General features: G+C 34.8%; 3 protein-coding genes across 3 annotated transcripts; all 3 read left to right on the plus strand.

Annotated features, from left to right (window-relative positions):
- Positions 1-513: 513 nt before the first annotated feature.
- Positions 514-1,459, plus strand: LOC108208267 (uncharacterized). Its single transcript, XM_017378786.2, has 3 exons — positions 514-752; positions 843-901; positions 988-1,459. The coding sequence occupies exons 1-3, from the start codon at positions 663-665 to the stop codon at positions 1,310-1,312; spliced, it is 474 nt and encodes a 157-aa protein (XP_017234275.1). The 5' UTR covers positions 514-662; the 3' UTR covers positions 1,313-1,459.
- Positions 1,460-5,478: 4,019 nt separating this feature from the next.
- LOC108208035 (uncharacterized) lies at positions 5,479-6,632 on the plus strand. Its single transcript, XM_017378509.2, has 3 exons — positions 5,479-5,635; positions 5,947-6,005; positions 6,104-6,632. The coding sequence occupies exons 1-3, from the start codon at positions 5,558-5,560 to the stop codon at positions 6,426-6,428; spliced, it is 462 nt and encodes a 153-aa protein (XP_017233998.1). The 5' UTR covers positions 5,479-5,557; the 3' UTR covers positions 6,429-6,632.
- An 866-nt stretch (positions 6,633-7,498) lies between these two features.
- On the plus strand, positions 7,499-8,017 carry LOC108207046 (uncharacterized). Its single transcript, XM_017377511.1, has one exon. The coding sequence runs from the start codon at positions 7,499-7,501 to the stop codon at positions 8,015-8,017; it is 519 nt and encodes a 172-aa protein (XP_017233000.1).
- Positions 8,018-11,301: the final 3,284 nt, after the last annotated feature.

Below are 11,301 nucleotides of genomic sequence, written 5' to 3' on the forward strand. Positions count from 1 at the left end.
ATTTTTTAAGTAAGTGAATTCTAACTCTCAAAAACTATACACACCTCTAGTTCACTCTCTCTCACATCTAGAGCTTTGAGCTCTCTGATACCCATACTTATCAAACATTTCGATCACTGATTATCACGCTGGAGACGCTTTATGGGACACACCCCCGTACGACGTTGTTGGACCCACCCGACGAGGAAAGGACCTCGGCTTCCCGGAAGAGTGTGTTGGACCCACCCGACGAGGAAAGGAGTTATCACATATCAATCAGTTTGGTGTTTATGGCCATGATGTTTTTTTACAGGAGATTTATATATGAGAAATATGTTACGGAAATTGATGCAACACAAATTTCCGACGTGCAAACATTCAACTATTGTTAAACAAACTACAAATTATAACAAAGGAACTAAAATCAGCTACATTCCTCCACTAGCTAAAGGGTAAGAATAAGAACTTGTGGACAGTGCAATAAGTATCCATAATGCAGGAATCATCATGCAAAGAATCTAATCCAGATAAGGAAAGAATCACCGGTCAGCCTCGCTCTTCTGAGATCGAACTAATATAACTTACGTTAAAGGAAAGAGTTACATGAGCAGCAGCATCAAGGAGAAGTTTTGCCCATTGAAGGAGGTACTTTTGTAGCGAAGTTTCTAAAAAATTATCAAGCAATGGCTCAACTACCCCAATCTTGTACTGCCAAGCCTGATTTTGTCCCTCTACATTGTACCGACCCCAGCAGTGATGTTAGGCAACTCAAGGCAAGTATCAATGAAATTTAAGATTGAAATTCACCACTCTCTATACAGCATATATAATTAAAACATGCTGTGCTGATTTTTTTCTTGTAGAATGGTTCTAATTTTGTGAGTGCATCGGCTCTTAAGTTCGAAGGCAACTGGAAAGAAAAGTAAGTGTGAGGAAGTATTTAGAGTTTACCAGTGATACTATCAAAATAAATCAAATATACTCATACTTCAATAATTTTGACTGCAGTACCACTTATGCCGAGTTACTAGATAGCTGCACGTTCAAAGTTAGCGGAGATTGCCGGCTTCAAGGACATAATTACATGGCACAGTTCGTGATCGGGCTGACACATCATCATACTATTGGAAGAGTGAAAATTGAAACCAGCTCTCCAAAGCAAGAGTCTGAAGAAGACTTGAGTAATCAGACATCTGAGCTTGTGAAACCACTTTTGATCGGCCTTTGTGGTGATGACCATGTCGAATATTCCCTCACTAGTGTTGAACCCCACCGGAAGATGCAGAAAGGCCTAATTGTCTATGGTGTTTCGTTTACCCTTGTGGGAATGTAATCATCTATATGTGTAGCCATGCATGAGTTTGTCAAGCTCATCATGTCATAAATGCATGTAATGGAATAAGACTAACAGCCTGCACTAGCTTGGGTTGTGCACTATATTGTGGGAAATTGAATTTGAATCCACCTTATTAGTTAAAGACTCCTCTCTTCGGCCTAATTGTGGAAGAGGGGATGATTCAAATCCATTGAAGATAACATCACTCACCTCTATAATTGTTTATACTACTGTTTTCTTGTAAATAGTCTAATATGCATAAATAAAAAGAAAAAAGGCATTGCACTGTGCTGGCAAGTCCACAATAATCATCCACATGCAATTAATGAGGACAAATTGGTTATAAAGAGTTCCAGGTTCAACTTTAAACGAAGAAGAATAGATCACAAGTATAGCTGAAACAGCTAAATTAGGGAAAGAATACATCACAAGTACATAAGGAACAACAACCAAACCAAGCAGAGGATTAGAGGAGAACCTTGTCGACTTGGTTCAGAAGATTCCGTTATGCCGGATGATGGGGATGGTCCAGTGAGTGAGGCTATGAATACAAGAGCTGTGGGGACGGTTCTAGTACACACTTGATTGCTAGCTTGCCAGCCTTTCCCAAGGATCTCGAGTAGACAAGAAACAGGGCGATTCCCCCAACAAGCCAAGCTGCCATGGTTTAGGCAGCCATATAGGACTTGTCACTGACTTGCCCCTTGTAAACCATTCAATCCAAAAATATATATTAGTTAAAAACGAATAAGGAATACATGCATCACACCATGAACCAATTCGGTATATGACATGAGAAAGCTCTTTTTGCTAGCCCACTAGAGTTCATTAACTTTAAATTAATATAAAATTGTCATCACAATTTGTTTGTTCTCATTTTTCCGTGTTACTGTATATGTACTGAAGGAGAGGTTAATTGATACTGAATGTGGAGAGTGTGTAGAGAAGTTGTAACCGGTGATGAGTGATAGAAAATTCCTTTTTATCTGCATAGTGGCCTAACCAAACCAGGCTGAATTTCCTAAACTTGAACTGAAAATTTATGAAATTCCTTGACTTAATCCATGTTTTTAAATTTCTCATTAAAGTTAGGAGATTTTTTCATTAGAGTTGGTCTGATTTTTGAAAAATAGGTAAAAAAATCTGGCCCCGGGCCTTTTCTTTTCATGGTTCCACTCGCTCCACCGTATATGCACAGTAAAATATCTGTTTACTGCTGATATTGTGTTAACAATTTTAGCTTGTACTAACTTGATTATTAATTAGCAATTGACTGTAGCCTAAGATCTGTTTTTTTTAAGAAAAATATGAAGTTATAGCCCTTTATTTTTCGGACAAATCAATCACTTGTGGTTTGCATGCAAAAATTTTAATTCCGCTGTCTTCGGTCCAGAACAACTTTAATTTGCAGACTAGCAAAAATAAACTTAAGAGAGGCTCAGATTTGTGGATTATGTCACAGCGGTACTGAACTATTCGACAGAGCACCATGACCACTCGTACAGGAAAGAAAATTGATACAATATGAAAATATGGATAGATCCAACTCTATATCCGAGACAGTTTCTCTGTTGATACGTGATGTGTAATATTGCATGCACATTCAATTGACATTAGATTAATTTTTTCTTAAAAAAAATGAAAATTCGATTAGCATAATTTAAAATTCTAATTGATTTTCATAATCACTCCTTCCAACATATCATCCATGTTCCCTGTTGCGCGCATTTTGTGGTTCCTATAAAATATAGTTCCTTAACGTTTTATTAATTTTTAATTTTTTGAATAAAATTTTAAACGTCCAATTTTTATTCAGGAAAAAAAAGTTTTACAAAAATATTATGGAACTATATTTTACTGTAGACTAAAAATGCGTGTCAAAAAGTAATGTAAAGAACTGCCGGGCGGAGGGAGTACATTTTTTGAAATCCAAAATTGTAACAACCGTAAATTTTCAAGTACGTGAATAAGTTGATTATTAAATTTTATGCGGTTAAAATTAACATTCACATAAATTATGAATTTATTATTGGTACGTAAAATATTTAAGGGTAATAAAAGTTTAGATTATATTTTTATGTCGGCTAGCAAATCAAGTTCAGTTACGTACATTAAAAATAATACGTGAATAGTTAGTAGACGCGAAGTTCTAATTTTACAACCCAAGAATAAATAAATACTACGGGTTAGCCAGAGTAAATAATTTGTTATAATTATTCAATAAATTTCGAAATATTTGGGAAAATATTAGAATAATTATTAATTATTTAATTAATCTCGAATAATTTTTTTAAAATATTTAAATGAGTAGCGTTAAATGAGCCGGGACCGGAATATTCGAGATTAACCGAAACAATTTATACTTTTGCGAAACGTAACTTGGTACGCAAGAAAAGTAGAAACTTACGACCCAATTAATTAAACTTGGGGGCCAAGTTTGCTTGGTAATCAAGTAATAAAGTGATTAAAATTGAATAGTGGCCAATTAGCAATTAACTACAATTAGTGGAAGTAGTATAAATTCACAGGAAAATAAGAGAAAACCAAAAAGCTTTCTGCAAACTACAGGAGTACTTTGCAAAGCATAAAGGAGAGGACTTTGGCCTTAATTTTCTTTAAAATAAGAGAATATAATATCTGGAAAAGCCAAGCCGATTTATAAATATTAGATTCGGAACGACAGGCAAGTTCACAATTCCTCTCTTGACGTGAAGTTTTCGTGCCTATTGAATAATTTTGTGAAAAGTATTGATTGTGAAGATATTGTATTTTGTACCATTGTGTATCGAGAAAATATCTAACTTTCATCTGAAGGCTTTAAAAATATTATTCGTATATTACTTTCTATAATTCGAGCCATCTCATTGTTCGGGAATGAGCTGATCCTATAACGATAATATTTTGAATTTTCAAAACTTGAAGTGAATACATTGCAGCGATGATCTCACCACAATTAACTTACTCTTTTTTTTTTTTTTTGGAGATCATCTTATGCTTTGAAATCTAGTTCTTTTAATTATCCTTCACTTCTACCTTTGGGTAATCTTTGTTGAAGGGGTGCATTGTTCGCACTTCCTTGGTAAAGATGAGTAGCGATGATTGAGAAGTGTTTGTTTGGGAGAATTTCCTTGTATTTGGAGGAATCCGTTCAAGCTGGCCGGTCAACACAAATTTATTAAATTCGTGGTAGAGTTGAGAATTTACTATCTGGTAAGACAGATAGTTTAGGGTTACAAATGTTAACCGTTATGCTAGCAAATGAGAATGGTAGGTGTGTCTTGTGCGGTTACGATCAGACTGCAAATATCACACAGGAGAACGGTATTCACGAAATGGTGCTGATCGAGCCATGTAGTGTTACTGAGAGGTGGAAGACCAGCGTTTTCTTTACTTGAACTTGTGTTGTCATTTGACGATAGCTACTTTGTTGCTTTGACTTGAATTGTTTTCTATGCCTTACGTGCATATTCTGTTGATTGTTGTTTTGTTCTACGTGGACTTGCTGAGCAATTTGATTGCTCATTCTTGCATCTATTTTATTCCTTTTTGAGCAGTAAATAGTGAGTATGACACAACTCAAGAGAACCGCCCGTAAATGAGTTTTTGGCAAAGGCAACGAAAATGCGCATCACCCAAGCTGAGACTGCTATTGTTATTATAATGGTCTGAAATCAGACTTTCCTTTATGTAATAAAGTTAGACTCGGTAGTAATGTTGTAAGATGATAGACCCCGGACTTGTGGGGCGTCACAAAAATTGAATAACCTCGGATTTCAGAAATGAAACAAAATGCTTTAAAATATCAATTCAATCACCCTTAATTCATGAAGCTACATTTGTATCAAATTCTCTTGAGTGTATGAACCTGATGTTTATGTTACGGACAGACCCAAGACATCATAGAAAAGATGATCCATAGTGATCCATATAAAATAACTCACTGATGAAGGAAAATTAAACAAACTACATAGAAGGAACATAAATCAGTTAGATTCTTCCACTTACTAAAGGGGAGGAATATAAACTTATTGGGAATGTGCATCAGTACGTAGCTATAATAAAGGAATCATCGATCAAAGAATATTATCCAGATAAGGAAAGAATCATGAATCAAGTACCTCAATGTTATGAGATTGAGCTCATGTAACTTGCTATAAATTCCATTGAGGGTGAGAGAGCACTAGCAGCGGCAATACAAGAAAGGAGGTGCATCCTAGTTTATAGAAAATTTTTTATCAAGAAATGGCTCAGCTGCAACAATCTTCTTCGTCTAAGCCTCTCGAACATTGTAATGACTCCACTCATGTTCAGCAACTCAAGGCAAGTCTTTATGGAAGTTAATAAGACTGAAATTCATACCATATATAGTCAACATATTTATAAGTTTAGGGCTCATACTAATATATGCATGCAGGAGCAGTACTAATAGAGATTAGCAGATATTACTTTTTTCACTTCAAATTGTTTTCAAGCCCCCGGCTGCCATTCCATAACTAGCATCCTAGCAATAAATTTTTTAGACAGTCTGCAGTTTCATATTCTTTGTTCCACCACTTTGTGCAAGTGAGCCCTGTGCGTACTGACTGATATTAATATATTTTGTGCTAACTTTTTCTCTCCTAAATATTTAGAACGGTGTTCTTTATCTCAAAGCTTCAAATCTAAAACTCGAAGGGAACTGGAACAAACAGTAAGTAAGAAGAAGCATTTAGGGGTCCAAAGCGTTGTAAATCATAACAATTGAACAAAATATGTACATATATTCATTCAAAATAATTTTATCTGCAGTGGTACTTATGCTGAGTTACTGGAGAGCAGCATATTTAAAGTCAGCGGACAATGTGGGCTGCAAGGACATATGTATGTGGGGCATGTGGTGATCGGGCTGACCCGTTGTCATGCCATGGGAAAAGTGAAAATTGAGGCCAGCTCTCCGAAGCAAGAGTCTGAAGAGGACTTGACAAGTAACAAACCAGGGATTCTGGCACGCCTTGAGATCGGCCTCTACGGTGATGAACATTTCGAGTTTTCCCTCACCAGTGCTGAACCAAGCGGGAAGATACAGAAAGGCCTCATCATATATGGCATTACCTTAACTCCGGTGAAAATTTAATCAAATTGAATAATGCAGCTAGCCATGAGTGTGTCAAGACCATGGCCTACACCTCTAATTTCATCGTGCCTGTAATGTAATAAATAACAGTCTGCTGAAGCTAAGCTGTTTGATGTGTTATGAATAAAAACCATGACTACCATTAGGTAGGTGGTTCAGTCTGTGTGCTGTATTATATATGCTATTGAACAATGTTTGATTTAATTTCCGCTGCTAATTTGACATCCAAATTCTACTATATATACGTACAAAAATTACCAACTAAAAGACTATAATACTAACTGCATGCATATATTAGATACGAAAAATACACGGTCGATCTCTATTAGGTTGGGATCAGAAAAATCATTCCTTTAAAGTGATTATTAATACATCGTGTGTGTATATATGATTCTACCACAATTATACTCATCATACATATAAATCACATTTCCTCCAATACGTAAAATGCTTATATATAGTAGTGTAATGTTGGAATAAGAAATTGTCTAGAATTCGGTACTAATGTTAATATACATAAAAATTATGAAATTCTGTAGAATCCGGTACTGTGGGGGCATAAATTAAAGTTGCGATTTTCTTATTTCGTGACCCGAGTTGAAGCTTATTGATGTTCCATTACATGTGTTTTTTCCTTCCCTTGTGAACTATGCGATATGTATTCATATCTTCTCTGTTAGATTCTACTCAGTGTGTTTTTGCTGTTTTCTCTGTTAGATGCATTGTCTTTACAACAATTCTAGCCTTGTGGGCGCTCGCCGAACAGTACTATAATCATGAGCGGTAGGTGTCCTAATTAGAGGGTGATAAAAATGGTCAAAAATGCTAGCACCCGAAATAATTCCAATTTCATGTTTAAGATATATTCAATATTTTTCAGCTAAGAGATCTAATATTCCAATTTTGTTTAGCTTTTGAACGCATCAGTAAAAGAGTTCTAGTTTCTAAAAACATCTACTCTTTTAGATTTTATTAGGCCATTAAGAGTTCAAAACATCTATATAAAGGGAGCCAACATCATCCATCTTCTGCATCATTTCCATCACCGAGAAGAAACTTATTTACGAAAAATGGCATCTCAACTGATAGCAAGTCACCGCGAAAATGCAGTAGTAGTGACTGACAAAGCAGCCATCAAGAAAAAAATATCAGAGGTTCTAAAAAATGCCAAGTTTCCACTAGGAGTCATGCCGGTTGATGAAGCGGTGGAACTAGGCTACAATCCCTCCTCCGGGTTCTTGTGGATTATTCGAAAAAAGAAGTTGGAACATTTTTTCAAAGGCATTAACAGGAAGGCCACATTGGATGCCGAAGTGACAGGGTTCTTAGAGGAGCGCAGAATGAAGAAGATCACAGGTATTAAGGCCAAGGAGTTGATGATTTGGGTGTCTCTTACTGATTTCCGCATTGATGATCCTGCGTCCGGGAAGATTATCTTCACCGCAACTGCTGGAATCACCAAGACGTTTCAGATCTCCGCTTTCGAGGAGGAGGAGGAAGAAGAGGAGGTGAAGAAGGTTGAAGAAAAGGTTGCGGAGCCGGGGAAAAAAATGGAGGAGGCTAAGAAAGAGGTGGAGGTGAAAAATTAAGTTTGCATGGCGAACAAATTACTACGTACTACTAGTAGTTCTATTTCTATTTCTACTACTGTTTTTATTTGCTTTAAAGTACTCTTAGTTTCATGCATGTTTGAGGAATTAAAGCAATAATAACGATAAACAATTTTCAGATTATTGTTAATTAGAGGCGCATGCGTCTGTTCTCGTATTTCTCCTCTTAATCCCATGTTTAATGCAAATTCCAAACCGATGGTTAATTATTTGACATAAGTCAAATCAGGCAACAAGATTTAAATTTGGTATGAGTGTTAATAGGAGCAATATATGCTCCACAATAATTTTATTAATCAACTTACTTTTACGTGAAACGTGATCAGCATCATCTTATAACTGACGTTTACATTTTTCAGTTTCTAATTAAATTTATATCCCAGATTCGAAAAGAATTAGATTTCAAACGCAATACTAGATTAAACAAATGGCTTCCAGCGCAAAGCTTGACAAAACAAATTCCCCCTGGCCCAGAATTTGGACTTTTCTTGTTCAATCATGTAATTGTGCGTAATTGATGATAGCTTGGGCAAAATTGGTTAACTTCTTTTATTTTGTATGAATGATGACTCATTAATTTTTTTGAAATAAATTTTTTAATATATTGAAACCTACCGTTAAGATGCATGATATAAGAGTTTGTTATTTTTATTTTTGAGATGAAACAAATTGTGAATTATATTATTATTAGTCAAACTGTGCTCTTTTATACATTTTTTATATTATCCAACTGTTGTTAGCCAGTATAATAATTTCGTAACATAGTTCTATACAAAAATTTGGAGTTTTCCCAAATGCTAGAGCTATCAACTAAAAAATCCCCACCAACTTAATTTTTTTTGTCAAATTTTTTTAAAACTTTTTGTTTCGCTAACGACCTCAATAAACTTTACTAAAATTAAGTAGCTTATTTGACAACTAGTTCAAAATAATATAACAAAAAATATAAGAAAAAAATGAGACATCGGGTAAGCACATCTTCAATTGCTTTCATGTTTATTTTAATTTAAATCAAATTTAACAAATATCATATTATAAATCACAATCTGCTAATTATTCTTAACTAAAATTAGAGAGATTCTAAATAATATCTATTTAATTTCGAATATGTAATTTGATTATTTTCATGCCTAAAATTTAGGACCTAAAAAAGAATTTGATTTTTCATATTTAAATTAGAGGAGCCCTAGAAAAAAAAATGATTCGAACGATTCTAGTCTAGAAGAGCTCCCGAGGTTTTCCTTTATATATATAATAATAAAAAAATCGAATATGTTAATAAATATTTTCTTCTCAAAGATTAATATATTTAAAAGGAAATTTAATTTATAATTTTAAATTAGAGAAATTCTAAATAATATCGACTTAATTTCAAATATGTAATTTGATTATTTTCATGTCTAAAATTTAGGACCTAAAAGAAAATTTATTATTCATATTTAGTTTAGAGGAGCCCAAGAATAAAGATAAATATGATTCGACGGTTCTACTCTAGAAGAGCTCCCGAGGATTTTTCTTTATATATAAAAATAATAATAATAATAATAATAATAAGGTAAAAGATAAGATATTATTATTTATTATATTATATATTATATATTATGTTAGGTCCTATAAAATCACTATATAATCTGATATAGTGATCACAATCTGTAACACAGTAAGACAATATAAGAGATTTGAAAGCAGTAAACTCTTATATTCACAAAGCTTGAATGGTTACAAAAACTCTCTCAGTGATTTATAATGTATCACTAAGAGCTGCTAGGGTTCTGTAAAATATACTCGATAACTCAACTCATCTAGAGTAACCCTAATCTGTGTTTATATAGACACAGTTACAAAATCAATCTCTGATTTGATATCCTATAAATCTGCTATGAATTCTATCAATCAAAGATTGCTCCAGTTTTCTGTTTAGTTTCCATAGCCAGTAAATCACTCCTCCGCTTCTATCCTTCCTTGAAGTATATCCGCTTCTGAGCTCTTTCCACGTGTAAACTCTGACGAGTCTTGACTATGTAAACTCTGGTCAGACTTTATCAAACTCTGTCAGACTTTATCAAACTCTGTCAGACTTTACTAAACTCTGATCAGCTTCCAGATTAAACTCTGATGATTCCTGTTCTAAAACAGACTTTAAGAATATTAGTAATCATCAATTATATCTAACAATCTCCCCCAACTTGTGCATAAACAAGTTATGTGCAAGTTAACAGATAATTGATGATGTCAAAACATTTAAGTCAAATGCAACAGAGTTTAACTATATAACAGAAAACTTTTAAAACTTACAGATACTTTACTCCTTAGCTGCATAGACACCATTTGCTGTCTGTAGATACCCTCTGAGGAGTTCTCTCTCAGCTTCTTCAAGCACTGTAGTCATTTGTCTCTTGATCTCTCTCAGCTCTGGATCTGAAACTCCAGTTTGATAAATTGCAGCTCTGAGATCATAAATCTTGTTCTTCTTCAAGTCTCTATCCAGCCTGATATTGTAAGCTTTATCAGACTCTTCATTAAATGCAAGAGTTCTGATTCCACCTATTGTTTCAATTTTTGCTGAATTTTTCTTCATCTCCACCAGCTGTCCTTTATGATTGAGGTATTTAGGAATGAAAGGTCCAGCATTTTTATTTCCTGTAATCCCCATCTTTCTTCTGATTTGATCCTTGAGCAGGTTGGAGATGTGCTGGCATGACTTGTTCTTCACAAGAAATATGTGTGAGACATATCTCAATTCTTCCCAGTGTTTAGCATAGAGATCTGCTTCAAGTACTCTAAACACTGTTCCATCAGACATGAAGTAGATAAGAATATTATCTCCTCTGTCATTCTTCACCAGCTGGACTGAATCAAGCTTGTCCATTTTGTCTTGCAATACTCCAGTCTTGGGAGCACAGAGAGATGAGGGGTCATCTGGTCTTGATCCTATACTCTGATCAAATTTCTCATATTTGGATCCCAGCCCTCCTTTATCTCTTCCTGCCTTACGATGAGAGATTGGTTGAATTGAGCCCTTTTCAAAGCTTATCTCAGTCATCAGAGTAGGCTTTGCAAATCCAGCCAGTGGAGTAGTTGTTGGTTTAAACACAGCTTGAGCTTTGTCAGAGGTTGTGTCTGTCTTTGCATCCTTATTAACTTGAGCTTTGTCAGAGGTTAATATTTCTTTTTGAGGTTCTGCAACATGAGCTTTGTCAGAGATTGCAGCTTCTAATTTCTTTTCCTTTACAACTTGATCCTTGTCAGAGGTTGTAGACTTC

The sequence above is a fragment of the Daucus carota genome, chromosome 2, assembly GCF_001625215.2.
Source record: "Daucus carota subsp. sativus chromosome 2, DH1 v3.0, whole genome shotgun sequence".
NCBI lineage: Eukaryota > Viridiplantae > Streptophyta > Magnoliopsida > Apiales > Apiaceae > Daucus > Daucus carota.

Excerpts from the sequence above, each read along its gene's own strand:
- LOC108208267 (XM_017378786.2), top strand. The coding sequence starts at position 663 with ATGGCTCAACTACCCCAATCTTGTACTGCCAAGCCTGATTTTGTCCCT. Across the intron at positions 753-842 it reads GTGATGTTAGGCAACTCAAG|AATGGTTCTAATTTTGTGAG; the intron begins GCAAGTATCAAT and ends TTTTTCTTGTAG. Across the intron at positions 902-987 it reads GAAGGCAACTGGAAAGAAAA|TACCACTTATGCCGAGTTAC; the intron begins GTAAGTGTGAGG and ends TTTTGACTGCAG.
- LOC108208035 (XM_017378509.2), top strand. The coding sequence starts at position 5,558 with ATGGCTCAGCTGCAACAATCTTCTTCGTCTAAGCCTCTCGAACATTGT. Across the intron at positions 5,636-5,946 it reads CTCATGTTCAGCAACTCAAG|AACGGTGTTCTTTATCTCAA; the intron begins GCAAGTCTTTAT and ends CTAAATATTTAG. Across the intron at positions 6,006-6,103 it reads GAAGGGAACTGGAACAAACA|TGGTACTTATGCTGAGTTAC; the intron begins GTAAGTAAGAAG and ends TTTTATCTGCAG.
- LOC108207046 (XM_017377511.1), top strand. The coding sequence starts at position 7,499 with ATGGCATCTCAACTGATAGCAAGTCACCGCGAAAATGCAGTAGTAGTG.